This window comes from Monodelphis domestica, chromosome 2 (assembly GCF_027887165.1).
Source record: "Monodelphis domestica isolate mMonDom1 chromosome 2, mMonDom1.pri, whole genome shotgun sequence".
In the NCBI taxonomy this organism is placed as follows: Eukaryota; Metazoa; Chordata; class Mammalia; order Didelphimorphia; family Didelphidae; genus Monodelphis; species Monodelphis domestica.
Window position 1 is genome coordinate 31,182,287 of NC_077228.1, and position 25,977 is coordinate 31,208,263.

At 45.1% G+C, this 25,977-nt stretch overlaps 1 protein-coding gene across 1 annotated transcript; it reads right to left on the bottom strand.

The window, feature by feature from the left end:
- Positions 1–343: 343 nt before the first annotated feature.
- On the bottom strand, positions 344–25,688 carry LOC100023663 (cytochrome P450 4A6-like). The gene is made up of 12 exons (XM_001375107.4): positions 25,331–25,688; positions 17,689–17,830; positions 17,357–17,401; positions 15,885–16,012; positions 11,439–11,563; positions 10,605–10,759; positions 7,688–7,794; positions 6,395–6,585; positions 5,724–5,857; positions 3,577–3,641; positions 1,060–1,142; positions 344–665 (listed from the first exon to the last, which is right to left on the bottom strand). The coding sequence occupies exons 1-12, from the start codon at positions 25,520–25,522 to the stop codon at positions 500–502; spliced, it is 1,533 nt and encodes a 510-aa protein (XP_001375144.1). The 5' UTR covers positions 25,523–25,688; the 3' UTR covers positions 344–499.
- Positions 25,689–25,977: the final 289 nt, after the last annotated feature.

A 25,977-nucleotide genomic window follows, 5' to 3' on the forward strand; every position in this document is an offset into this window, starting at 1 on the left:
ACTCTGGCACAGCTTTCATGGTCAACTAGCCTGAATTTTTGAATCTTTGAAACTTCTCCTATTTCTCTTAGCTCTGCCCCTGGGGCTCATCAGAGCATGTTTGACCCAATGTTCCACCCACCATAGATGATTAAGGCCACAATCTTATGGCCTCCAAAGAGAGCTACCCCAGGAGTCCCCCAAGAATTCATCATTCCCTGTTTCCCCTGCCAGTGTCCACATCTACCCATCCACTCTCCTCTCTTTTCCCAATCCAGCTTTCCTCTTCTTCCCTTTGCCACCAGCTTCTCCTCCCCATAGATGAACTCATAGCCCCCCCCCAAAAAAAGCCTTAGAACTGTGATCCAGGTGATTGAACTTTTATTACCAAGTATTTGTTGGCAAAGAGGAATATGGGAGACAGAGGACTGGTGGGTGAAGGGGACTGAGCTGACCCTGGGCTAGGCTGGATGGGTCAGGGGTGGGAAGAGAAGGACAGCCTCCTTCCAGGCCAGCATCCTCAGATTCTCGTAAGCTTCAGGTGGATCCCATTCTTGGACCTGAGGACCACCCTGGGGAAGAGCTGTGGAGGCTGAGTAGCATCAGGTTCCAGGTGGAAGTGGAGCAAGGTCAGAGCCACTGCCACTTTCATCTCATTCATGGCAAACTGCTGCCCAATGCAATTCCTAGGGGCATCAAGAGCCAATGGGAAGAGAAACAGAGTAAGGGAGTTCAGCAGAGGTTCAGGCCTTCAAGGTCTTGTAAAGCCTTTCTTCATGCCCACCCATACTCTCAGCTCTGAATTCCCCCCTTCCTCTCCTCTTTATCTGCAGCACTAACCCAAACCAGGCTCTCTCTGGACAGTATGTCTTTATTCAGGCCACCCTTCACTCTATCTGAGAGACAGACAGACAGACAGACAGACAGACAGACAGAGACAGAGAGAGACAGAGAGAGAGAGAGAGAAGGAGAAGAGAGACAGAGACAGAGAGTCAGAGACAGAGACAGAGAGAGAGAGAGAGAGAGAGAGAGAGAGAGAGAGAGAGAGAGAGAGAGAGTTTTTCATTCAGAAAAACCCACCTTGTGCCAGCAGAAAAGGGAAGGAAGGAGTGGGTATGCCGGGAGGTCAAGTTCTCTGGGGAGAACCGGAGAGGATTGAATACCTGCCAAGAAACACCAGCATCAATGGGAGATGAAGGGGATGTGGGATAGGGAATAGAGAACATGGGAAGGGAGGCGAAGGGAATGGGAGCTTTCTTCCTTTCCAGGGTTTCAAGGTGTTGGTCCCAGGCAGCCTCCTTAACCCAAAGGAATACCTGCTGTTCCTGAATGTCTCTGCTTGAACTGAGAACCTCTCAGAGTCTGAGAACCAAGCCAGGAGAGTGTCTGAGATCCCAGGAATTCTAATACAGTACTTGAAAGGCTACAGGAGAGCCTGGGAACCTTGAGAAGTGTCTGAGATACAAGGGTGAAGCTCTGAGAGCCCAAATGAGTGTGCTAGCCCTGTTGCCAGTCCCAGACCCTTCATGCTATTCCTTGCAAGTCCCCCATCAATCCATCCATTCCACCGAGCCTCTGGGAAGCCTCACTCACTTGTTCACAGACTCCCCTGTATCCCACTTTTGGAGAAGTCTGACAGAGTGCCTATTTGAAACTTGCTTCAGACATGTCCTAATTATATGACCCTAGCCAAGTTATTTAAGCTCTCCAAGCCTCAGTTTCTTCATCTGTAAAATGGGGCAATGCCATTAGCATGACTCTCTTAGTGTAAAGAACATGCTTTGCAAAGCTTAAAAGGCAGCACTAGATGCCACGCTCTCAAGTTGATACGCCCTCTATTTCACTATAACTAAACCAGGCTGCCCTCCAAGGATGGCCTATCTCTTACCACCCTCTCCACTGATCAGTCAATCATTAAGCATTAATTATGCATCTTTTCACAATGCTTTCTCTCTGCCTCCTACTCCCCTTGGCTCACAAACCTAGGAAGCGAGAGGGGAAATAGTTCTCTTCTCCCTCCATGACCCCTACCAGCTCCAAGCCATTCTTCTGCAGCCAACCTTTAGGAGCCTCTGGTCTTCTGAGACCTAGACCATATTTGGACCGTCTCTTTCCTTGGTTTTGTGGCTGTCCTCTGCCAAGCCCTGGACTGTTCTCCCGACTTATTCAATGGACTTAGCACCTGGCTCCCAGTCATTGTCCTCATCCTCTGGTGTTTCAATATTCACATTAACCTCAGACCTCGAGCACTCTGAACTGCCCCCATGACCAAAACTGTGAAGTCTGAAATTCTTCTCCCCAACTACAACTTCCTGGCCTAGCTCTCTCCAAGGCTACTTTTACCCTCTGGTGTCCTTAAGGCCCTGATCCATCCCTGGTCTCTTAGTCCATCTCTGAATTGGTTTTTCTCCATGAGCAGCCTAGACTTCATGGTTCACCTTGCCAGTGTGTCTCATTAGCTGCCACACTAGAAGCTCTTGCCCACTTGAGTAGAATTCTTTCACCCCAACCTGCAGTCCTCATCTCCAGGGCTACTAGAGGAAATCATGAAATAGAATCAATGTTACTAACTTCACATTCATGGCTCTCCTGCCACCAATGCATGATGGTCCTTTCCCTTTCTTAGGTCTGTTTCCTCACCAGTAAAATGAAGGAATTGGACTAGTTGGTCTTTGTGACTCTAAATTTAGAATTCTGTAATCCTCACCACTGACTAAAAATCCCTCTCTTTTCTCCATATTAATTCCTTCTTTCATGTCCCTTGTTTACTTTCCAAGACTTTTTCTTCACTTCCTTCACCACTAAGTCCAGCTTCAACCTCGCACTTTCAGCAGGGAATCTAAACTCCTTAACTACCTCCTACCCTGATTCCTTTGAGCCAGATATTTGTCCATTCTTCAAACTTTCTCCACATTTGGAAGGGGGCTCCACTAAGCATCTAGTCCAACTCAATCCAAGAAAGAACCTTTAAACATTCCCCAAGAGGTCATACAGTCTTTGCTTGAAGGCTTCTGGGAGGTGAAGTTCATTACCTACTAAGGCAGCCCATTCCCAACTTTGGTCTGTTGGGAAATTTGTCCTGATATTCCAGCTTAAATATGCCTCTTGGTAACTTCTCTCATTGCTCCTGGTTCTGCACTCTAGGGCCAAACAGAACAAGCCTGATCTTTCCTCCACTGGACAGCCCTTCAGATACTTAAAGAAAGGCTGCTCTCACTTGCTCCATGTCTCTCTCTTCTCTTCTCCAGCCTAAACAATCCCAGTTCCTTCAACTGATGTTCAAATGACATGGCCTCTAGACCCTTAGCTATCTTGATTGTCCTTCTCTACATTCTCCAACTTATTAAATTGTGGTACCCGATGGAACCCGATCCCTACAGGTGTGATATGAACAGGACAAAGATCAGCAGGACTGTGACCCACTCCCTCCTGCCTCCCCCCACACAATTTCATTGCCTTTTGAACCATCCCCCAGTTGGGTTGGAGTTTCCTCCATCTCCCATCCATGGACACTCTAATCTCCTACCTCCCCACATACCCCAGCTCCCATCAGATCTAAAGGACCCTTGATCCCACACCCTTCAGGGGCAGACACACCTCTGGTTCTGGCCATACGCTGGGATTGTGGTGAAGAGCATGTATGTGGAGAGTGACTATAGTTCCTGGAGAGGCAAAAAGAGATAGCTGGAGAGGTACCAAAAATGACTCGCCCCAACAACAACATCAATAATAATGATAACCAGCATCTTATGGTACTTTTAGGTTAATAAAGTACTTTCCACATTATCTCATTGGACTTGCATGACTCAGTGAGGTAGGTGCCTATTATCATATCCATTGTACAGATAAGGAAACTGAGGTAGGAAAAAGTTAACTGGCTTGCTCAGGAACATACAGTTAATAAAGTCTCTCTGGCAAAATTCAAACTCAGGTCTTCCTGACTCCAAGTCCACCATTTTATTCACTCGTCTGCCTAGTAGCCTATAGGTGCTGGACCCTCAGTCCATCAGCCTCAGAGTGAGTGGGGAAGACCTAATACCTAGCTTCCTGGCAGTGGCCAGGTAGCCAGTGGGCCTGACTATTTAGTCACTAGAAGGACTAAAGGTCCTATAACATCTGAGTCATAGAAGTTTTTGTTGTTCGTCCTTCATTTGGAAGAGGATGATGTCTGGACTTTCACCAAAAATTGCATTTAGGTGAGTCAGAAGTCCACAAAGTTGTCAGCCTCACTCTCTCTTCCACTTCCAGAGTCATTCACTCTTCTTGAAGCCACAGGTGAGAGTTATGTCAAAGGCGGATGAGAAGCCCTGAAAAGAACTTGGCAATGCCAAAGGTTCTAGTCCTCCCTAAACATCCTATAGATGCCCATAAAAGCCTTTAGGACTTAACCAGATTCCACCGGCACCTCACCATCGCCAACCATGGTTGTGGGTTAGGAGGGGTTACAAGCATCCAGGGTACAAGGTAAAAGGTTTGGGTGACAGGGATCACGTTTGATCAGGAAATCGGCCAGGCCCTTGAAAAATCTTACCCAGGCTCAGAAGATCATGGGACTGTAGGGCCTAAAGTAGGAAGAAAGCTTAGAAGCCATTGAGGTCTTTTCACTTATCTTACTAATATAGAAATAATGATCCCTGAGTGGCAATGACTTGACTAAGGCTGGCTCCTCAGTGGTAAAGGGCTGAGGTAGCATTAGAACCCAAGATTTTGGCTGCCTATCTAGGTTCCCTCCACACCATTCCACTAAGTTGATTTCTTAACCTACAAATGAATTCCTCAGCTCTGAACCCCAGCTCACCTTTACCCTTTGGACCACCACAGTCCACAGATACCTTGACCCTAACCCAGTCTGGCTTTTCAGTTAATGCTAGCTCTCCTCTCAACTCAGCCTGCTTCTTCTTCTTTGGCCCCAAACAAAGATTATTGGAAACCTCCAACATGCAAATGCACATAAAATGGGAACTTGTCTAATCATTAACATTTATCCCTCTGATCTTGAGAAAGATGAGGCACCAAGAGCTTAGAATAGTAAGTGTCAAGGAGCCCTCAACCTAGACCAGAGCAGGATAAAACAAAGAATGCCCTCAGGACAAGGGCTTTCTGTGAAGAGTCATCAGGGTTACCTTGGCTCAGACCTCAGATCCTGCCTTCATCCCTTTAAAATATGAGCAGATCACTAAACTCCATAGGACAGGATCCATGAAGGTCATGGGGGCATTGGTTTTTTCAAATCCTTACCTTCTGTCTCAGAATCATTTCTTTTGTTGATGTTGTCTGACTCTTCATAACCCCATTTGGGGTTTTCTTGGCAGAGATACTGGAGTTGATTGCCATTTTCTTCTCTAGCTAATTTTACAATTGATGAAACTGAGGCAAACAGGCTAAAGTGACTTGTTCAGGGCCAAACAGCTAGTAAGCATCTGAGTCCAGATTTGACCTCAGGTCTTCCTGACTCCAAATCCACCATTTTATTCACTCTTCTGTCTAGTAGCCTATAGGTGCTAGGCCCTCAGTCCATGAGCCTTGGAGTGGGGCAGACCTAATTCCTAGCTCATCATATCATATCAAAATGAGATAACCTCAAATATAGACCAATTTATATTAGAAATCCCTTTTTAGTGCCTCCCTTTTACCAAGCTAGAAACAATTTTTAGGTTCTTTCAAAGTTTGTCAAGTCCAGTTCCCAACCACACACAGGAAGCCATCTAAACTTGTAGAATGAACATGAAAGTAGAATTTGTTACCTGCAGGCAAGTAGCGGCCATCAGAGAGAGTGAGGGGCTTGCTGAGATCCCTAGAGATGCTTGTCACTGGAGGATACAGTCGGAGGGATTCCTTGATGCACATGGTGGTATATGGCATCCGGTTCAGGTGCTCCCTGAAAGCATGAGGAGACCAAGGGATGAAGAGACTGAAGATGGATAAGCATTGCATGATGGTACATATATAGCCTATATCATATTGCCAGGGGGAAAAGAATGAGAGAAGATGGGTCACAGAATGTCAGAAAATGATTATTAAAAATTGTATATAAGGGTCAACTGGGTAGCTCAGTGGATTGAGAGTCAGGCCTAGAGATAGGAGGTTCTAGGTTCAAATCTGGCCTCAGACACTTCCCAGTTGTGTGACCCTGGTCAAGTCACTTAACTCCCATTGCCTAGCCCTTACCACACTTCTGCCTTGGAACCAATACACAGCATTGGTTCTAAGACAGAAGGTAAAGTTTTTTTTTTTTTCAATTGTATCTACATGTAATCTGGAAAAAATGCAATTAACATTTTTTGAAAGAGATTGAAGATGGGTTCAGGAAGGAGAGGTTCATTCCAGGAATGGGATACCACGGGGACCAAGGGATTTCTCCTCTAGAGCACAAAGAGGGAAAAACAAAGCAAGCCCTAATTTCTGGGTCACTTACCAACCGATAGCCATCTCATCTCCCAGGAGGTCCCTGATCTCCTCCCGGCATTTCTGCTGGTGTTCAGGATTCATAGCCAGAGAATATAAAAGCCAGGAGATGCCACTGGCTGTAGTATCGTGACCCTCAAACATGAACGTGTCCACCTCAGCCCTTAGCTCCTTGTCCGACAAGCTGTCTCCATTCTCTGTCTAGATCAAGGGAAATGAGTAACCTCAGAAGCTAGCAACCATCTAACCAGGGTCTTCCATATACAGTGTTAGGTACTTGAGGAGAAGCCCAGGCCCTGACCTCATGAAGACTATAGCCCACATAGAGGATAAGACTCACAGGTTATGAACTCCAATGAAAAGTAACTAGAAAGAGGTAAACAAAGGAGAAAGGTATGATTGACTAGGGCTTCAGGGAGGGTTTCTGGGAAGAGGTGACACTTCAACTGGGCTTTCCAAGATGGTGCATTTTGTATCATTTGTATCTCCAGTGCCTATCAGAGCGCCTGGTACATAGAAGGCACTGATTAAGTGCTAATTAAATCAAATTATGGAATTTAAGTTGGAAAGGAGGAGGAGTTTGGGGGATAGAGATTATGAGTTCTAGTTGACACAATGAATTTTAAATTGCTCCAGGAAATCTAGTTCAAGATGCCCAAAAGATGATATGCAGGAACAGAATTGAAGGGAAAGGCTAGAGCTAAAAAAAAATAAAGATGGAGAATAATCAATGACTAGCCCATATACTCCACTGATAACAATGAAATACCAAAAAATCTAGAGGAAGGTCCAACATCTTGAAGGAACTTACTGAGGAAGATTTATAAGATACAGAAATGGGTTGAGAAGGGTGAGAGCACATGGATGGGCTGCAATCAGTACTGTTAGGAGTATCCTAATCCACCTTGGTAGGATATCCATCTACCAAAACTTGGAGGTATCAAAATTATCTCAGTGGATTTCCCTTTATGACTAAATATGGTACCAGGAGGTCTTTATAATGATAACTGGCAATTCATAAAAGTGCAGAGTACATCTGTGAAGAGATCAGATTTAAGAATGGTCCTAATGGACAGAGCTGCTTCCTAGACCCTCTGACCCCACCACCCATATAACCTCTCAAATCAAGATGACCACTACTTCCTGGTCATCTGGGTTTGCTCTGGTCCCAATGCCTTCCAGGGCATCAACACAGGGCAGAGGAGGAAACATTGACAAAGAGAAGGCAGAGAGAAGGAATGGATGCATGGGAAACTGCTTTCTTTTGATTTGGAGATGGTCATCAGGCTTGGCCAACTCTTACCTTGGAACAGAGGAGAATGTCCAGGAAATCCAAGTGCCTTTTCTTCAAGATAGCCTCCAAGCCTCCTTCCTGATGGAGGTGCTGCTTCCTTTTCTTAATCACCTGGTCTGCAAGACAGTGATTCGTGGTCACTAACCATAGAGACTAAGCTCCCTTAGGAAATGGTGAGCTCTTGATGCCCATGCTGGTAGTGTTACCCACAGACAACTCTCCTGGAGCTCCTTCCTTGATGAAGAAAGCACTGGACACTTCCTAGCTGCATGATCCTAAGCAAGTCACCTCACCCCATCTACCTCATTTTCCTTCATCTGTAAAATGAGAGGATTGAATTCAATGGCTTCTAAAGTTCCTTACACTTCTCAATTATGATCCTACAATACTCACAGTTCTTTCTCTGCTCCCTTGAGGAGGACCAGGAGTGAAGTTCTCCATACATGTATATATTTATATCTGTATATACTTTTAAAAGAGAGATTATGTCTCAAATAGGATTCTAGGGGCAACTGGGTGGCTCAGTGGATTGAGAGGCAGGTCTAGAGATGGAAGATCCTGGGTTCAAATCTGACCTCAAACATTTCCTACCTGTGTGACCTGAGCAAGTCACTTAGCCCCTATTGCTTAGCCTTGCCACTCTTGCCTTGGAACCAATGCATGGCAGTTATTCTAAGAGAGAAGGGAGAAAGAAAGAAGAAGAAAGAAAGAAAGAAAGAAAGAAAGAAAGAAAGAAGAAGAAAGAAAGAAAGAAAGAAAGAAAAGAAAGAAGAAAGAAAGAAAAGAAAGAAAGAAAGAAAGAAAGAAAGAAAGAGAGAAAGAGAGAAAGAGAGAGAAAGGAGAGAAAGAGAGAAAGAGAGAAAGAGAGAGAAAGAGAGAAAGAGAGAAAGAGAGAGAAAGAGAGAAAGAGAGAAAGAGAGAAAGAAGAGAAAGAAGAAGAGAAAGAGGAAAGAGAGAAAGAGAGAAAAGAGAGAAGAAGACGAGAGAAAGAGAGAAAGAGAGAAAGAAAGAAAGAAGAAAGAAAGAAAGAAAGAAAGAAAGAAAGAAAGAAAGAAAGAAAGAAAGAAAGAAAGAAAGAAAGAAAGAAAGAAAGAAAGAAAGAAAGAAAGAAAGAAAGAAAGAAAGAAAGAAAGAAAGAAAGAAAGAAGAAAGAAAGAAAGAAAGAAAGAAAGAAAGAAAGAAAGAAGAAAGAAGAAAGAAAGAAAGGAAGGAAGAAAGGAAGGAAGGAAGGAAGGAAGGAAGAAAGGAAGGAAGGAAGGAAGGAAGGAAGGAAGGAAGGAAGGAAGGAAGGAAGGAAGGAAGGAAGGAAGGAAGGAAGGAAGGAAGGAAGGAAGGAGAGGGAGAGAGAGAGAGAGAAATTAGGATTCTAAATACTCTCCTTCTGAGATTACTTCGCATTTACCTTGGTTATATCCTTGAGGGTAAAGGCAATTTTTGCTTTTCTCTGTTTCCTCAAGGCTTAGCACTGTCCCTGGCACATAGTAGTCACTTAATAAATGCCTGTTGACTTATTTGTATGAATGAATGTGAATTGGGTTTGTCTAGAGTATGTGAGCATGTTCATGAGTGTTTGTGGATGAGAGAATACAAATATAACCAGGGACTCAAATTCAGTTGTAGAAGCCTTACTGGTGGAGAGATCTCCAAACAGGAATTTGAAATCTAGCACCCTCTCTCTAAATTGGGAACCAGAAGACCAAGGAGCTCTGTTCTCCCAACTCTTGCCAACTCTTGTCCTCATGCAGGAACACCAAGCAATCAGCCCCACCAATAAAGAGAGTCTTATGACACTGAGGTTGAGTTACTGGTTACACAATGTAAAATGGAGATTTGAACCCTAGACTTCAATCCCCAGAAGTCCTTGGTATTTCCCAGAATTCCCTATAATATCACTTGAGTCTCCACCTGGGCAAGATCACAATGAGTATTTAACTGGCTCTCTGCCTCACCCGGGGCCTCTTCCTCTACTAAGCCATTACAAGATGTAGTAAGTAAGCTGTGAATGGGCTAATCAGCCCTAGGCATGTGGTGTTCTTATTTTGTATTTTCTTATTCCTTTATTTCATATAATCCTTAATAAACCTCATAAAATATAATATTCCTATTACTAGAGACAAAATTTAACTTTTACAACAGCTAGGTGAGGCCATGTGTGTCTATCAATGAATCAAGGAAAAATGCATTAGTTGGGCACTGACTATGTACCCACCAGACACTAAGCAGTGAGTGGTTGTTTTTGAGTGACAGAACCTCAGAGCTCTGAGCTTGGGAGATCATTGGCCCTCCTCTTGAACCCGGGCCAGGGCCCACTCAAATACACACACTCACAGATTTGACACTTTGCCACAGTTTTAGGTATCAACTTGTTGTTGATGCAAACCAGTCTCCCAGTAGATGTGACTCTTTGAAGAGAGATCCTCTCCCTAAGAGAGACATGGGTCACTCTCTGGGAGATTTTTCATGCCCAACTGGGCATTAAAATTGTGAACTAAGCTTTATATCTATGATCCATCCGTCCGGAAATCTTTTCCTCAGCCTATGTGTGCTTAGGCCTTTGGCAAACCCAGTCAGGGAGCTGGACAAAACCGAAACCCTCTCTGGAGAATTCAAAGGTTGTCTTCAATGATTTAGCCTGGAGAAAAGAAGGTTCTGGAATGATGGGATCACTGACTCCAACTATCTGAAAGGCTACGATGTAGATTCTGCTTGGTCCTAGAATATAGAACTAGGAACAATGGATGGAGGTCAGACAGGTTTGGCTCTCAATTCGTGGCATCCCCATCAGGCAGATGCTACATGATGACCTCCCAGGGACAGTGGAGGAGTTCTTTCACTGAGTGGCGTTTCATCCCTTCTGAGTCCCTCAATGGCCCATTGACAGTACAAATTATTTTTGATTGGCACAGAAAGCAGGGGCAACCGATACCTGTGTGGTTATGGGCCAGGTGGGCCCACCGGCGGGCCTGGTAGCCCTGAGGACTGAACCAGTAGACGAAGTCATTGTGGTAGAGATCATTTCGAACTCTAGAGAATACGAGGATTGCCTGTTCCTTCACAGCCTGGATATAGTCATCAGCATTCCTGTACAGAAGAAGGAGGCCTGGTGAGTCAAGGGGCAAGACTAGTCACAACTGGGAAAGAGCAGTTTGTCTTGGTAGGGAAAGCAGGAACAGGGACTAGGCCTGTGATGATAAAATAGCATGTAAAGTACGTTATAAGTCTAAAATACTAACCATTATTGCTGTTATCATTTAATTGGCATAGGGAACTCCCTCTCCTAATGCAGGTTGCACCCCGACTAAAGGTTGGCCTCAGAAAGTAGCCTGGGACATTAAGAGGAGAGGTGACCATTATGTCCAAGGTTAGGTTTGGTCCCAGCTCTGACTGGTTTGGAGGTCAGCTCTGGCCACTGTCCCATACTGCCTCTTGACTATAGAGGGATGGGATTCAATACAAGAGGCATGTATAAGCATCTGTGATGTACCAGATGCTGGGAATATGTACCAAGATTGAAAAAATGAACCAGTCTTTGTGCTCAAGGAGTTTGCTTTCAAGAAAGGGAAAACGGCCTGAAGAAAGAAAATGAAATCTAGACAAATTAACTTAAAAGGAAGTTGTGACCCTGGTCACCCTGGAAGGAGGAGGAGATGGTGGTGAGGGAACTGAGTTTTAAAGGAAGGTCAAATGGTGACCAGGGTCCATTAGCACAGCATTAGCCCTTGACTGCCTAGGGAGTGTGGATGATTCTACCATCACTGACCTCTCCATCTGGCAGTTGCTATGGTAGCTAAAGGCACATTTCATGATGGTGTCCAGTGTCATCAGGCTGACATGCTCAAAGATCTCTAGACTCGAGTCCTGGGTGATGAGCTTCTCCCATTTTTTCTAGAACAGAAGAAGGCAGAATAGACTCTCAAGGTTTGTGACTCCCTCACTGTAGGCAAACCAGTCCCTTTCCCATGTTCTTCATTCATGGCAAACTGGATGTCACTCCATTCATTGGGCCTGGAATGGACTCCACTCCCCCATCTTCTGAAATCCCACCTCAGATGCCACCAACTCCTAGAAAGCCCTCCATCCCCCAAGCCAAAAGTGTTCATTCCCATCATAAATTCCTCATAACCCTTTGTCTGGATCACCCTTTGCATTTGCTCAGAAACATAAAGGGGATGAAGTGGGGTGGGAAGAAAACACCATAGAACAGGGAATGTCAGAGCTGGAAAGGGTCTAAGAACAGGGAATGTCAGGTCTAGATGATCCCTCAAAGGCATCTAGTTTGCACTCCCACCTAACCATGGTTGCCCAGACTCCTCTCAGCTGAGGACTTCTCATGCTTCACTATCTGTCTTGAGCTTTCTCTTCTCAGTTCTAAATCTTGAATTCCTTCAGCATTATTCCTTGTTCTCCCTTATTCTGCTCCAATCTTGAGTAAAGAAGGTAACCTTTCTCCTTGTCAAAATCAACCCCTTAATCTCATCCCATTCCCTCCTATTTCCTTCAGTAGCTTGCCCCTACAATCATCCATTCCTGCTCTCCCTAATTTTCATCCCAGCTTTCCCTGCCATGTACAACTCGTCCAGATGACCCTATTCTTTGAAAAAGAATTTTACTTGGCCCTACCCTTCCCTCCAGGTATCTTATTTCTCACCTTGCCTAGGGGCAAGACAAAAGTCAAGGCTACTGATAATGATATGGAATACAATGGATGACCTTGACTTTTTTGACATCTGACCAAGCTTCAGCTGTCTTCATGACTGCTGTTGGAACAAATTCTCCTCATCTGCCCATTCCACCAAGAGAAGTTTTCACATGCTTCAGGTAAACACCTCCCTAACTCACCAATGGATTTGAGGATTTCCAATTACCCTCCACCTGGTTGAGTCTGTCTGCTCAGATGGCTTTATAGGCAATGTATGCTGTAGCTTCTTGGAGCTACAGGTGAGATCTGAGAGAAAGATGCACAACAATAAAGGAAAGCATCCCTGAAAAGGACTCAGTGAGCCCTCAGATAAGAGGTGCTAGTCCTCTCTGAATACCCCATATACCCCAAGGTGTAAGATATAAGAGATCTGGAAAGTTAGGAAGGCTTTAAAAGACCAACAAAGGGTTTTCTTATTTGATCTTGAAGGCTGATCAAATGGGGATGGTGGAGTAACATAGTCAGACCTCTGTTGAGGGAAGATCATTTTAACAACTAAACGGTGGGTGGATGAACTGAAGTAGGGTAAGACTTGAGGCAGGCAGACCAACCAGCAAGTGATGGCAATAGTCTGAGCATGAAGTGATGAGGGTCTGTACCATGGTGGTGGTAGTGTCAGAAGAGAAGGAACATATAGATGCTAACAGAGATAATATAAAGGTAGGACTTGGCAGATTGGATATAGGGAGTTAAACAGACTGAGAAGTTGAGAATGACACCTAGGTTGTAATCCTGTGATGGCTGAGAAGATACTCTAACAGCAATAGGGAAATTTGAAAATTGCTAAATCCAAAAGCCTTTTCTCAATCCCTATTCTTTTTTACTTCTCTGAAGGCTTTGACAGATACCATTTTCTCCTTGATAATTTCTCCTCTGCTGAGCTCCAGTCTCATATTATCAACTGCCTGTTGGACATCTCCATCTGGATGTCCTACAGGTGTCTCCAACTCAACATGACCAAATCTGAGCTCATTATCTTTCCCCAGAAAACACACCTCTACTCCTAATTTCCCTATTACTGTTAGGGATGCTACTCTTCTTCTAGTCACCCAGTAGTCTAGGAGTCACCCTCAATTTTGTCTTCTCTCTCACTCCCCTCTATATTAAATCAATTGCCAAGTCTGATCCATCCTACTGGAAACAAATGTTGCCTCCACTCTTTTCCCTCTACTCATAACATAACCACCTTAGTTCAGGTCCTCAATACCTGGATTACCACATTAGCTTCCTAATTGGCCTCCTTGTCTCAAGCCTCTTTCTTTTCCAGTCCATCCTCCACCAAGTAACCAAAGTGATTTTCCAAAATCCCAAGTGTAACTGACTAGGTGAGGTGGTACACAACCATAGTCCCTGCTTCTGGGGAAGGCTGAGGCTGGTAACTCAATTATGCTCAGGCATTCTGGGTTGTAATAGGGCTAAATCCAACTGAGTGTCAGTCTGGCACCTGCCTAGGTAAGACAAGAAAACTCAACATCAAAAAAAAAATTAATAAAGATCTAAAAATTAATAAATAAATAAAGATCTAAAAATTAATAAAGATCTATCCCTTTAGGATAAAATACAAACTCCTCTGACTAGCATTTAAAACCCTTCACAATATAGTCCCAGCTTATCTTTCCAAACAGATCACACACACACTCTCATGCGTTCCCCCATCTAGCCAAACTTACTACTCCTGGAGACATTTTATCTCTTGTCTTTTGAACATAGTGTCCTTTATGCATGGTCCCCACTCTCCTCACACAAACTTCTTGAAATCCCTAGGTCTCTTCAAGGATCACCTGTGGTATCACCTTCTTCAGGAGGTCTTTTATGACCTCTTCAATTATGTGTTCCCCAAATCACTGTATTTGTTTTGTACATGATATATATTTACTTATCTATTACTGTATTCTATCATCTCAATAGACTATAAGCACTTCAAGAGCAGGAACTATTTTTGCTTCTGCCTTCCTCTCCTAGCGCCTAAAACATATAAGAAATTTCCTAAGTGGCTATTCATGATCAATGTGGAAATATGATTTGCACGATCACACAAGTATAACCTAGATCAGTAATGGTGAATCTATGGCATGGGTGCCAAAGATGGCACTCTCTATGGCATGTGACTGCCTTCCCTGCCCCCTCCTCCAGTTCTATTACTAGAAAGGCAGAGGGACTTGGGCAGACCTGCTTCCTTCTCCCATTTCCATCAGGTCTGACAATATTTTTTCACCCACCCCTCTACCCATCAGCCAATGGGAACACACAGAGGATAAGATGGGTGGCTCACAGGTAGCAGAGATGGGGGGAAGCAGAGTGCTTAGGCCACACCCTTCCCCCTCTCTACACTGGCTGAAGACATTCCTCACTTCAACCACCCAGCAGCCCGATGGGAGACCTTCCTCCCTCCCCTGTATGGGATAAGGTGGGGGGGAGGCAGAGGGCACCTGGCACTCAGTGGGGGGAGGGGCACAGCACACAGTCTCTTGTGGGAGGAGACAGGCACCCCGCTCAGTCTATTGGGGGGGGGGACCCAGCACTCCATCTCCAAAAGGTTCACCATCAATTCCATGTGAACTGGAACAGCCTCCAGGAATTGATGCAGAGTAAAAGGAGCAGAACCAGGAGAACATTGTATACAGAGACGGATACACTGTGGTACAATCGAATATAACGGACTTCTCCATTAGTGGCAATGCAGTGATCCTGAACACGTACGTGTTAGGCTTCAGTCCCTGTTCAGCTTTCGTGTCTAAATGCACTGATCTCACCTCACACTGGTCACAGTCAACACTGTCCCCTCCACCACCATTTTCGGTGTCCCGTGGCTCCTCTCTGAGTCCTACCATCGGTCTCAGCTCCCATAGCCCTTCCTTGGACATAAAATGGCCCTTCAGGCAAAGATGAGGACCACTCTACGTGCCTCTAGTAACTGTTCCCGTTCTCCCACCCAGTTAACACGACTGAATTCCATTGCCATTCTTCAGTTCGGGGCGCAGATAGAGTGCCCACCATTAAGTCAATACCTCTCTCTGACTAAGACTTTGGGGACTCGAGGAAAACAGATTTCCCATTTTTCTTTCTGTCTCCCATTATCTTCCTTCCCCATGGACTAGGGCCAGTCCATGAACTGTACCTTGAGCCCCAGAGAAGCTCCAGAAAGCATGAGAAACATCATCTGGGAAAGAAGGGGTAGGGCTGGTGCCACCATCAAAAACTGCTGCCCCACCGCACGCAGGTGTGCAATACCCAGGAACAGATTTCCTAAGAGTACTCAAGGCCTCCTTCCCTTGCGGGGGGAGCCAATGAAGTCACCCTCCCGGAAAGTCTGCAAGCAAAGGCTGGGCTCCATATGTCGTGGGGGCGCCACATGGCTAGGTGCGAGGGATGGGCTAGCTGGCCCCTGAAGTTCCTTCCAGGCCTGGGACCCTACCAAGTTACCCAGGGTACGAGCTATGCCTACACCAGAGTATGTGTATGTGAGTGTGAGTGGGCTCTCTGTGTGCACGCCTCGGGGAGACTCACCAGCATCACTAGGACAGAGTCAACCATCAGTGCCACATAAGGCTTCAGGATGTCATAATGGAAAGCAGGTGTCAGAAGCCGCCGGTGCTGGAACCAGGTTGACCCGTTCAGGATCAGGAGTCCTTTCCCTGCCCCAGAAGATACAAACAAGGGGTCAGAGATGAAGCATGGAGAGGGCCTCAAGAGTCTAGGTGGCCAGTGGTCTAGGGAGAAGGAACTCCAAGGACAGAGCTGACCATAACACTCCCTTTCCCACCACTGACCCTTTTCCAGCCTTATTCTGTACGCCTGGAATGCTTTGCTCCCATCCCACCCTTCAAGGACTAGGGGTCATGCTACCTCCTCTCAGCAGGAGCCTACATCCCCTGATTCCTCTTACCTGGCAGGCATGTCCCTCTCCTTTACACCTACTTCCTCCAGCCCTTCTTACATCCTGCCTGACCTGGACTACAGGTACATTCTGTATTTTTTCTAAGAAACTGATTTGTCTGTGATGACAGAGACCATGTGTGCTTCCATATCCTCCCCAACACACATGATCACACACACACACACACACACACACACACACACACATACCACATACACCTACCCCAAACGTGAAAATCATGGGAGTTAGTTGGTGTTTGTGGAATAAATAAGTGAATGAACAAATAAGATAATGGTGCCCTGTGCATTTTTACAACCAAAGAAATGTCATTTGGGACAGGGAAGAAGCCATCCCAAATAGCATTTCAGGCAAAGGGATGGATGAAAGTTCTGTGATGAGGAAGTATAGAATGTGTCCAAAGGGTGACCAAAGAAATCGTCTGGCCACAGCAGCAGAGTATGTTGTGAAGGAGCGCTTGGTTCTGCATACGTCTGGAAAGGATGTTGGGGCCACATGCTGCTGGTAGCCTGGGGAGTGAGGACTTTGCCCTCTAATGAGAGTGGGGAAGAGAAGGAAACAAGCACACAAGCACCAATTAAGTGCCTTGTGTGTGTCAGGCACTCCATTAATCACTTAAAAAATAATATTTCATTGAATCTCCACCAGTTCTCAGCTGGGAGCCAGTGAAGGCTTCTGAGCGAGGGGAGGTAGGATTGGAAGGAGATCCAGCAACAAGGAGAGATTGATCAGGAGATTGGGTCAAAAGTCCAACAAGAGTGAAGGGGCAGGGGGAGGTGTAGCTAAGTTGCTGGATAAAGAACCAGGTCTAAAGGTGAGAGGACCACGATTCAAATCTGGCCTCAGACACTTTCTACCTCTGTGACCCTGGACAAGCCACTTAACCCTGTTTGCCTTACCCTTGCCCTTCTGTCTTAGAATTGCTATTAAGTCAGAGAGTAAGGAATTTTTTTAAATGAATGAATGAGAGGCCAGAACAAGGTGATGGCACTGGGATGAGGGGAGAGAGTGCTATAGGAGAATGATTATGATCAGAAGCAGCAAGTGGGGGGCCCTCAAGATCTTGGGGAGGGGATGAACATACCAATCCAGGGAGCCAATAATCTGTAGAATTTATCAGCTTTGGGATCTGAAACACAGAGAAAGGAATGCACATGATGGAAAAGGCAGCTCCTCCCAAACTCCCCTTCCCCTGGGGCAGATGGGGCAATTATCCCATGAGGATTAGGAGGGGAAGAAAATGGGAGAGGTTGGGGTGGTGGGCATTGAGCAGAGGACATGGGGCATGGGGAGTGGGCAAGGAGAGGACATCTATCAGAAAACCAAAATGGATTCTTTGAGGAAGGTCCTGAGGGGGAGGGAAATGAGAGGACCCACCCCCAAGGCACAGGAGACAGGTAGGGGTTTCCTTCTCACCTGGTCTGCCCAGCAGAATCCTCATGTATTCAGGGTCATAGACTTGGAGGGCCACTGTGAACCCAGAGAACCACCGAGGAAAGGCAGAAGGGAATTGCTTGGCCCAGAACAGTGTCACCGTTATTTCATCAGCTTTTTGATACTGCAACAGAGCCATCCAGAGATGAAGAGAGAGGCTGAGTGGGGCACTTTGTCTGTGGAATTTGCCACTGAGATCTCACCAATCCAGCCCACAGTCACTGGGAAGACAACCAGGAAAGATGCCAGTCTGCCTGGCTCTCTGTGCCCCCTACCCCTGGCTTAGCCTCAAACACTGAGCTTTGCACATAGTAGAAGCTCAAGACCTCTTGGACTGATCAATTGAATTATTTAACAATAATAATAATAATAATAATAATAACTAGCTAGCACTTACATAGTACTTTAAGGTTTGCAAAGCACTTTCTATATGTTAGCTCAGTTGGAAGGATGTGCTTATTATGATCTCCATTTTATAGAAAAGGAAAGGATGGCTGAGAAAGAGGTTAAGCATTTCCTCTTTGTCCTGCCTAAAGCTTGTTTCTAGGTAAGTTGTTTGCATGTCATTCTGCCCCCATTAGCCCTGAATGAAACTCCTTGAGGGCAAGCATTATCTTTTGCCCCCTTCAGACTCTTCATTTGGGGTTTTCTTACTGGAGCAGTTTGCCATTTCCTTCTTCAGCTTCACAGAGGAGGGAACAGGCAAACAGGGGAGGGCAGAGGAGTTTACAGGGCATTAATTAGAGGAATTCACTGATCAATTTTATGAGTCTTTGAGGAGAGCCTTTGAAAGATCTCCTCTTACTAAGGGAACCTTGACACTCAGACCAGAGTTAACTCCTAATTACTTTGGTGGTTTTGGAGCTATCCCTTGGATCCTCCAGAGGCAGGTCTCAGTTCCTAGAGCCACTCTCTAGTTTAATGGGTTGTCTTGAACTCAGAAGGAGGCAGCTAAGAATAGAGTGGAGCCAGAAAGATCAGAGTTCAAAAATGGCCTGTGTGACCCTGGCCAAGTCCCTTAACCCTCTTTGTCTCTGTTTCCTCATCTGTCAAATGAGCTGGAAAAATAAATGGTAAACCATTCTAGGATTTTTGCCAAGAAAACCCCATGGGCAGCATGCGTGTGCTATGGTCCATGGAGTCAAAAAGAACAGATTCAGCTGAATGACTTGACAACTGGCTCAACAACTGACTCAGGAGGATGGACTTTGTTGAGGGTGTAGGGATCACCCTTTCTGCTAACCTATGACCCACCTTGCATTTTTAAACTCTTTTGTCACCTTTCCCCTTCTTTCTTCCAGATAATTAGCAAGAGTGCAATAAGTGGGGGCAGAGAGAGGAATTTTTGCAAATGCAGATGCTTGCCTGGGTAACCTGATTAGAGTTTCAGGTCCTTAGCCACCTTTTCTCTTTCTGTCCCCTTCAAGTAGGAAACCAGCCTAAGAGTTGACATCCTCAACCCCAAAGACAATAGGAGGGGGAAGTATTGGTGTCCCAGAGAGCCTCAGGTGGCCCAGTGGATAATTCATGGACAGCACCATTCCTGAACCCCTGGCATCTAGTTAGAGGAGAAGGATGTCCTCAATAGTGTGATCCCAGAATCTACCCGAAATAGAGAAAAGAAGATGCTTGCTGCCTTGCAGCTGTCTCACAAGTCATCCTAAGTCTGAAGGTCAGGGATCTGACCTTCTATCCAGAAAGGGGCAACTGAATACACAGCAATGCCTCTTAGAGAGAGAACAGGATCACTCATGTGGCTCATGAGAGAAGCAGCAGTCAAGGACTAAAGCTATGACATGGGGAAGCAAGAGATTAAGGAAGATCTTGTTACTCCCTTTTATTACAGGAAGTTATTGAGACAATGAGGGGCAGCTAGGTGGTGTAGGCCAGGCCTATAGTCAGGAAGACTCATCTTTGTGGGTTCAAATCCAGCTTCAGATACTTCCTAGCTGTGTGACCCTGGGCAAGTCACTTAACACTGTTTGCCTCAGTTCCCTCATCTGTCAAATGAGCTGGGGGAAAAAATGGCAGACTACTCCAGTATCTTAGCTGTGTGACCCTGGGCAAGTCACTTCATGCTATTTATCTCAGTTTCCTCATCTGTCAAATGAGTTGGAGAAGGAGATAGTAAATCACTCTAGTATATTAGCTATGTGACCCTGGGAAAATACTTAACCCTGTTTGCCTCAGTTTCTTCACTTGTAAAATGAGCCAGAGAAAGCAATGGCAACTCACTCCAGCATCTTTGCCACAAAAACTCCAAATGGTGTCCCAAAAGTCAGCACAACTGAAAGGATTGAGCAATTTGTGATAGAGGCTGGCACTAGAGAAAAAGTGCCAGGCTGAAGAGTATGTGAAATTGATCACCTCGATGGGGGAGGGACCCAAGGAGTGAAATCCAGAGGAGGAGTAGACTCTGGCTGGAAGAGCAGTGAGTCTCTCGGTCTTGAGAAGCTGGAGAGAGAAGTCAGAAAAAAGACTTTCTCCTGAGGGTTACCAATTTTTCCTGCTGGTGACTGGAAATCTTTCCCCCAAACACTTCCCAATTGAAGGAACTTCTGAAGAGAAACCTGAGCAGACTTTATCTCAACTCCTGTTGTCCAGGGGTGAGTCAACTTGACTTTCTCTCAGGGGGCTCAGGCTGCCAAGGCCTGACTTCCCCCCAAACTCAAAGAGGGAGGGGAAAGGGTTTAGATAGAGACAGGGACCCCCTTTTCCCGCTTTCCTTTTCCCATTCTTCCCTGCCCATTATTTCCTTTTGTATTACCTGAGTGAGGTAACATTAAAGTTATCTGTTCCCCAAGCTGAGTGAGTGAACAGATCAAGGGGAGACCCATAAAGGTGATCAATTTCATATACTCTTCAGCCTGGCACTTTTTCTCTAGTGCCTGTCACAAATGACAACCACAAAATTGAGACAATACAGGCCTGTTGAGAAAGGAATTTTTAGACCAGCAATTCTTAAGTGCATTCCCCTTCTCGAGGGAATACAAACATCAGGGGAGCAATATAAAGAAGGTATTCTTTAGGGGCCCAGAGGAAAGAGGAATTAACCACACCAAAGGAGTGAGGTTACATGACTGACAACCTTAAGCACAGCTAGTTCCCTTTCAAGAAGAAATTAAACTACAAGGTGTCCTGAGATAAGAGTATTCAGGCTCCTATGGAAAAGTGGGATTCACCCTGCAGAAGAAGAACTGGATCGTTTCTGTCCTGGCTAGTGAGACTCCCATAATCTGTTTCCTGCAATGCTTACAGGTTCCAGTGACTTCTCTGTGTTTTGTTTTGTTTCTGAAGTGAAATAAAGTCTGCCTGCTATTTGATAGCATTGCTACCATGACTGTTTAGGAGCTGGAGATCCTGTTATCAATTTATGGATACGGAGACACAGATTTTATATTTGGAGATTTCCCCAAGTAAAATCACCTTTTGCCTACACTACTACTGCACTAGCTCCCTGCATCAAGCCTGCCCCAACTCCAATTCTTCCTCTACATAGCTAACAGTGATTCTCTTGGGGGAAGCTAGGTAGCTCAGTGGATTGAAAACCAGACCGAGAGCTCATGGGTTCAAATCTATCCTCAGACACTTCCTAGTATGACTTTGGGCAAGTCACTTAATCCCCATTGCCTAATCTTCTCCTTTGCCTTGGAACCAATACAAAGTATTGATTTTAAGATGAAGGTAAGAGTTTTAAAAACAAAAGAGTGATTATCCTAAAGCACAGATCTGACTATGCAGTAAACTCCAGTGGCTCCCAGTTACTCCTAGGATCACGTACAAACATATAAAGCCCTTCCTAATCTTTCCCTACCCTAATGCTCCATCCTTATCACACATCACTCCCTCTTCACTTACTCTTTTGGGTCAGCCAAATTGGCCTTCTAGTGTTCCTCACATGTGACACTCTGTCTCCCATCTCTTTGCCTTTGTACTGGCTAACCCCCATGCCTAGAATGCTCTCCATCCTCAACTCCACATCATTATCATCATCATCATCCTCATCATCACCATCATAATCATCATCTTCCTCTTCATTACACCACCATCATCAACATCTCCTCATCACCACCACCAAAACTATCATAATCACCATCCTCTTCTTCACCACCACCACCATCATCATCACTGGCAATTTATCTTGTGCTTTAAGGTTTGTAAAGCACATCTTATGTTATCTCCTTTGGTTCTCTTAAAATTGATGCTCTCCCTCAAAACTCAGCTCAAGCTCCACCTTCTGCATGATTTCTTTCCTGGTTCCTCCTCCCCTCTCTTGCCACTCAACTTCTTTGTAATATAGATATGCTATTGTTCAGTCATTTCAGTTATGTACAACTCTTCATGAGCCCGTTTGGGGTTTTCTTGGCAAAGATATTGAAGTGGTTTATAACTTCAGTTCATTTTACATGAATTTTATATGAAACTGAACCAAACAGAGTTAAGTGACTTGCCCAGGGCCACACAGCTAGTAAATGGCTGAAGCTCAGGTCTTCCTGGCTTGAGGCCTAGTGATCTATCTATATCTGCTGTACCACCTAGCTGCCAGGCACATAGACATAGATATAGATTCTGTCTCCTTATTCTAACTGTGTGACTCTGGGCAAGTCACTTAATCCCTATTGTCTAGCCCCTGCCATTCTTTCTGTCTCAAAATAGATACTAAGACAGTAAAAGTTTTAGAAAAAGAAAAGAAATTTATTAAAGAATGAGAGTTTTCTTTTTTACTTCATATCTCTAGTGCAATACATAGCGCCTGGCACATAGCAAATGATTAACAAATGATTGTTGTGCAGAACAAACCAATGAGATATCAATCTTCTAGAGCTCTCCTGATTGGACATGCCACTTTAGAGCTTCAGAATCCCAATGCTGCCAATTACATCTAACAGAACTTGGACTAGAACTCAGATATTAGAGAGAGAGAGAGAGAGAGAGAGAGAGAGAGAGAGAGAGAAGCATGAATGCCAGCTCATTGCTCATATACCCATCATCTACCTCCTCCATCCCCTCTTCTCTACGGTGATGGCCCCTACCCTAGGGCACTCTCTTACTACCACTTGCCTGACCTCGGGTAACATTCCTACCTCTCTTCTCAACCTGGCCAGCACCAGGTGCCATAATTATCTTCCATATAAAGAGATAGACTCATATCAGTTTTCTGCTCAAAACTTTTAAGCTCTAAAGCCAATAGCATTAGAACATAGCTTGACATTTGAGACCCTCTGCAATCTGGAGCCAGCTTTACTTTTCTTTCTCACTTTGTTCACCCTATTCCCTGATACTGAAATTCCTCCCACCTTTATTTAGCCTGTTGTAGTTCTACTTATATTTAAACTTCATAAGCACAATGCTATTGTATTTCTTGCCTTCTCCAGTGGGTAAGATAGGCAGTGGAGAGAGGGAGAAAAATTGGGACTGAAAATTAAAATAAAAAATAAAATATATAATTTATCTCAACACCCTTAATTAAAGGTTTACTGTGTATACTGTGACCCTCTCTGGGGGAGAGATAAAGTTTAAATAAGACTTGAGACTTTTCATTCTTAGAATACATAGGCTAGCAAGAAAGGAAGATTTATCTGTGCTTCCTGTTGAGGTTCAGAGATCAAAGACCACTCAGAAATGTATGAAGACAAGGGCCAAAATCAAAGGCACTCAGGCTCTGTGCCAAGAGTGGTCAGGGTCCAGAGAAATGACTGTTCAAAGGAGACTGAGACCTGGGACTAGATCAATCACTTGGAGGAGCCAAGAATACCCAGGGGCTCTGGGAGTGAAGAAGAGCTGAACCTGACCTTCAGCAAAGTCCTGCCTGAGCCTCCTTGGGTTCTGGGTCACAGGATCACCAGACCTGATGAAGAAGCAAGCTTACAAGTGATGGAGGGATCTGGCATACACCACTTCACAATTCATCTGATCAATAAAAACTTCCTTCCACAAACCTCATATAGATCCCCCCCTTTTTTTTGTTTACACCTTTGCTATGCAGTGAGGTGGCACATGGATAGAGCTCTAGGCTTGGAGTTAGGAAGACCTGAATTCAAATCCTACTTCAGATTATTATCATCTATGTGATCCTGGGCAAGTTAAATAAATCTCTCTCTGATTCACTTTCCTCCTCTGTAAAATGGGAGTGATAATAATAGACCTATATCTAAGACTGTTGTGAAGAACACATAAAATGTTTGCAAAGTGCTTAGAACAGTGCCTGGTACATAACAGAGATACATAAATGCTAGCTATTTTTATTAATAATACAATAACCCAATTCTAAGACAGAAGAGCAGCAAGGGCTAGGCAATTGGGGTTAAGTGACTTGCCCTGGGTCATGCAGCTATGAAATATCTGAGACCAAATTTGAACCCAGGTCTTCTCATCTCCAAGTCTGGCTTTCTATCCAGCTGAACGATTTTGTGCCTCCTCTCACTCAGTATAGGATTCTGAACACAGCAGGTGGTTAATAAATGCTTGTTGGATGGAATCATTGGATTCCCTGCCATTCAAATTCATACAAATTTACAACTAGAAGAAACTTTACACCTAGACTAAACTTCTTGTTTTATAGTGGAGGAACTTTATGCTAGAAAGGGAAAGGACCCATCCATGGTAGCCTTTATAGGTAGGAGCCCCAACCCTCAAGAACCCAATGGGAATTCAGAAGAAAGTAAGGTCATTTCTACCTAGAGAAATCAGGGAAAGCTTCCTGAAGACATTTAGAGTTGGAGCTGGACCTTGACCATTGGGGGGAATTTCCACAATGGTGAGTGTCTAGGGAAGAGGCAGTTCATTTTGTCCAGAGTATACAGAGAGTGGGAGGGGGAGGCTAGAGCAGTCACACCAGTCAGATCCACTCAGATTTACACAGCGCTTTCCTCAAAACCGCTCTGTGATATGGGTAGCAATGAAATCTGGCCACGTGCTTTACCCATGGTCCTCTCCATCATGGCCCTAGAACCTCCTAACCTGTGAGATCACATCAGCCCTGGTGCTCACATCTCATCGGTACCCTTTACTCCTGGGACCCCTCTGAATGGATTGTGGATGGAAAAGCTGATCCCCAAACTTCCAATGAAGGCCAGCCCAGGCCAGCCATTTCTATATACCCCTTTGTGCCTCTTCAGCCTTCCTTCTAACTCTCTAGAGAAGCTTCCCCTCTCTATCTCCTTTTCAGCTTCTTTTTGTTCTCTTCAGCACTCCCTCCCTATTAGACATACGCTCCTGAAGGGCAAAATTGGTTATTCTTTTTTATATTTGTATTCCCAGCATTTAACAATAGTTTCTGGCCCACACTTAATTAATTAAATTTAATTAATTAATTAAATTTAATTAATTAAATTTAATTAATTAATTAAGAGCACACACTTAATAAATGCTTGTTGACCAATAGCATAAGATCCTGATTCTGCCGTTTACCAGCTGTGTGACTGTGAGCAAGTTACTTTTGCCCCCCAAAACTCAGTTTCCTCATCCATCAGACAAAGTGAATGTGAGCTGTCTCATAGGGTACAGAATTGCCCATCCCTGGAGGTCTTCAAGAAGAGGGTAGATGACCACTAAAGACTGGCCCATCTCACCCATCATTGCAGTGCCTCCCCCCACCCCATCCCCGGTTCTGGGACTTGCCTACCTCCCAGAAGTGTCCATTGAACCAGTGGGCAGGAGGGCCTGGGAAGTTCTGAAAGGTTCTAAGAAGCCACTGCCTGCGCCGGTACAGCTGGACCCCCTTGAGCAGCAGCAGGACTAAGCTCAGCAGCACTGAAGTCTGGAGGAAGCTGGAGAAGTCTCTGGGGAGCCAGGCTAATCCCAGGCCAGTGCCCATGGTACCCAATTGGAGCCTAATGAGCTCCCTCCCAGGAAGTGAACAGTTAGAAGACAAGAACGGGTTCCAGCCTTTGTCCTTTATATCAGGTCACAAGATCTGACCATGGGTCAATGATAAATTCTTTGTTAGCTCTCCCTCTAGGGTCAGTCCATAGCAAGGCTTTGTTCTGGACTGGAACAGAGGAGGGGCCAAAAGCCCTTTGGGGGAATCAATGCTGGACAGAAAGGACCCACCTGCAGGCCCAGCCAATGAGAGGCAGGGGAGGTACAAGCTAGGAGCCAGGGCTGGGGGATTGGGGAAAAGAGGGCACACAGAGGGCCTGGAAACTGGTCCCATGGAGCTCTAGCCTTGGGCTTGAGCTGGTCCTCCCCAACCTGTTTGGCCAGGCCAGGAGTAATGTGAGTCCCTCTCAAGGGGGCAATTGACTGCATGGGGTAGAAGAAGGAGCCCAG

Bases quoted from the DNA above. Each gene is read 5' to 3' on its own strand.
- LOC100023663 (XM_001375107.4), bottom strand. From the start codon at position 25,522: ATGGGCACTGGCCTGGGATTAGCCTGGCTCCCCAGAGACTTCTCCAGC. The intron at 17,402-17,688 runs GTGAGAAGGAAA...TCTGTGTTTCAG, and splicing joins GATTCTGCTGGGCAGACCAG to ATCCCAAAGCTGATAAATTC. The intron at 11,564-15,884 runs GTGAGTCTCCCC...CTTCTGTTCTAG, and splicing joins ACTCTGTCCTAGTGATGCTG to AAAAAATGGGAGAAGCTCAT.